We start from the raw sequence: 2763 nt of genomic DNA, 5'->3' as shown, positions 1-2763 counted from the left end.
ATTTATTTACAACAGAACAGCACAACCCAGATGTTCGAATTTGTGCAACGCATTTTATGGACAACAGTTTTTTGAACCTAGAAGAGTACAAGACTGGCTGTGCACAAAGGCTATTTAAAAAAAAAAAAGTCAATTCCAACTTTGCTATGACAATCTGGCGCTTCTGAATCAGCGACTGTAAGGATGTTTTGTTATTAGTTTAAGTATTTTCTATTGACTGTTCTAATGCGGAGTTTTGCGCAGAGTAACGTGTCGTGTGTGTGTGTGTGTGTGTGTGAGAGGGGAACAGGGTCACATCACAGGAGAGTGAACTGTCTGTCAGAAATCATAGCACGTCAGCTGTCTTAACCGCGGCTTGTGGACTGCATCATCACTGTGTATGTCACGCGACTCTGTTGCCCTTTCGGGTTTGAACTGATGGTAATTAAATGGCGATTATGGTAAGGGGCGTTACATTTCCGACGCGTGTGGTGTTCGGCCAATCACAATGCACAGGGTCAGCTGGCCAATCAGAGCAGACTGCGCTTGTCAAAGGAGGGGGCGTTGTTGAAAACGACATGTTTGAGAGAGGCGGGGCATAGAGGACCTACAATAATGTACAGTATTTGAAAAATAATGTGTTTTTTGAACATGTCAACATATTCTGTTACACCAAATACACAAAATAATGATCTTTAAAATAGCATCATATGACCCCTTTAATCTTAACCATTAAAAGGATAGATCACTTAAAATGTTAAATTCTCTCATTTACTCACCCTCTTGTTGTTTCAAACCTGTATTTCCTTCTTCTGCAGAACACAAAATAAGATAATTCTGAAACTAAATGGGGTCGAAACAACATCATCAAACTTGTGTGTAAACTATCCCTTTAACTACCACAAAATTCAGAGGGAAATTATATTATTAAATTGTTGGAGCCCTAATCCCAATTTACACCTGATATCTAAAGGTAATAATTGATTGAAAGGAATATTAAAGCCCCAAACTGCAATCCCAACCCAAGCTAAAACCTAAAATCTGATTGATTGATGGATGGATGGATGGATGGATGGATGAGAACGTCCCGTAACTTAGTGAAATCTTATTAAGCAAGACCATATATACTCAATTTTGTTTTATGACATTTGGACATTAACAGTTTCTTATATGGTCAATGCACGCTAATGCATATTTGTGTCCATAGGCACATGGCCACACACTCGCCAGAAAAGACACACAAGTGCAGCTACTGCGAGAAGATGTTCCACCGTAAAGATCACCTCAAGAACCACCTCCACACACACAACTCCAACAAGGAGGCTTTCAGCTGCACAGAATGCAGCAAGAGCTATAGTACCAAACTAGGCTTTCGAAGGCACCAAGCCCTTCACGCCGCACACCGTGGAGACCTCACCTGCCAGGTGTGTCTGCAGTCATATCCAAGCACTCCCCTACTGCTGGAGCACCTCCGTGGGCATGCAGGGAAAAGTGCTACCACAACTAAGGAAAAACGTCATCAGTGTGAGCACTGCGAAAGGTGTTTTTACACCCGTAAGGATGTGCGACGCCACTTGGTTGTGCATACAGGACGCAAGGACTTCCTTTGCCAGTACTGCGCACAACGATTCGGCCGTAAGGACCATCTTACCCGCCATGTTAAGAAAAGCCACGCTCATGAGCTGCTGAGTGTAAAGGCAGAGCCTGTAGATTTGATAGAGTCACAATCCTCGCCAGCATCTGGGCCTCTCTCTTTAAGGTATCCAATAGGTCATGCTTCTTACTCGCCACCGCTGCCACTGAGGGCGGAGCTTGAAAGTTATCTCCTAGAGCTACAGGCTGAAGATACAACGAAGCTGAGTGATTCTGCAACGGTGACTGGAGAGACGACATCGTCCCTGGACTTCCTGTCTCCACTGTTTAATTTTCTGCCTTACAACCAAGGGGCAGGGCCTACTTTGGGAGTGGCTTACAGCCAGGAGGAGGGGCTACTGACCACTCCCATGCAAGACACACCAGAGCCTCTTAGCCTCCTTCACACAATCACACATTCACACACACTGTCACAAACCAATGCACTTACAACAAGTTATACACATCCACCATCTCTGAATACAACCACCACCCTGCCTCGCTTCCACCAAGCCTTCCAGTAACACAAATACATTCACACACTTACAATATTTGTAGCGCTTATTAAAACACTCTTATGTTTATTATCAACTTAGCCCTTAATCAAATTTATACAAGCATAGAGTCTCTCAAATCTTGGCAAGGCAGCAGTCTGCTTCCTCAAGCCAGTACCACATTTTTAAGGAAAGTCTTGAGGACAGTATCACACTTTTGGTCATTCAGGAGGTTGAAATTGCAATACTCATTTTATTTTTCATCTAGAGGTGTTTGAGCAATCATTTTAATAATGGAGTATGCCAATCACCTGACAAATATAACTGAATGTTAAATACATGGTTATGTGATTTATAAGAGCAGAGCTCAGTGTGTAGTGACGTTTCGCTCTCAAAATGCTGAGAGAGAGATTAACATTTTTAACTCATTAACACTTTAAACTTCTAGCGGTGTTGAAGTTCCAGCAAAGCTAAAATATATTTTGTCTAATGTTGTTTCCATCTTATTGTTTAATGTATGGCTCATAAACTGTTGGGTACTGAACTACCACCGTTTTAGTGACTTTGTCACAACTATTTACAGCCAAAGGCAACCAAAGCCTTCATATCTCAAAAAAAAAAAAAGAGGAAGGTTCATCTCTTTATTTTTTTTTTATAT

At 41.9% G+C, this 2763-nt stretch overlaps 1 protein-coding gene across 1 annotated transcript in view; it reads left to right on the top strand.

Moving 5' to 3' along the window:
* Positions 1 to 2262, top strand: part of LOC107570428 (zinc finger protein PLAG1-like) — a 28738-nt gene extending 26476 nt beyond the window's left edge. The window contains exon 3 of the mRNA XM_016256656.1: positions 1187 to 2262. Within this exon, the coding sequence (XP_016112142.1) occupies positions 1187 to 2135 (949 nt within the window). The 3' untranslated portion in view covers positions 2136 to 2262. The remainder of the gene's footprint in view (positions 1 to 1186) is intronic.
* Positions 2263 to 2763: the final 501 nt, after the last annotated feature.

This window comes from Sinocyclocheilus grahami, unplaced genomic scaffold, assembly GCF_001515645.1.
Source record: "Sinocyclocheilus grahami isolate Dianchi unplaced genomic scaffold, SAMN03320097.WGS_v1.1 scaffold1456.1, whole genome shotgun sequence".
Classification (NCBI taxonomy): domain Eukaryota; kingdom Metazoa; phylum Chordata; class Actinopteri; order Cypriniformes; family Cyprinidae; genus Sinocyclocheilus; species Sinocyclocheilus grahami.
The sequence above is the reverse complement of the archived record's forward strand: the minus strand, read 5'-3'. Positions and strand labels throughout refer to the sequence as shown.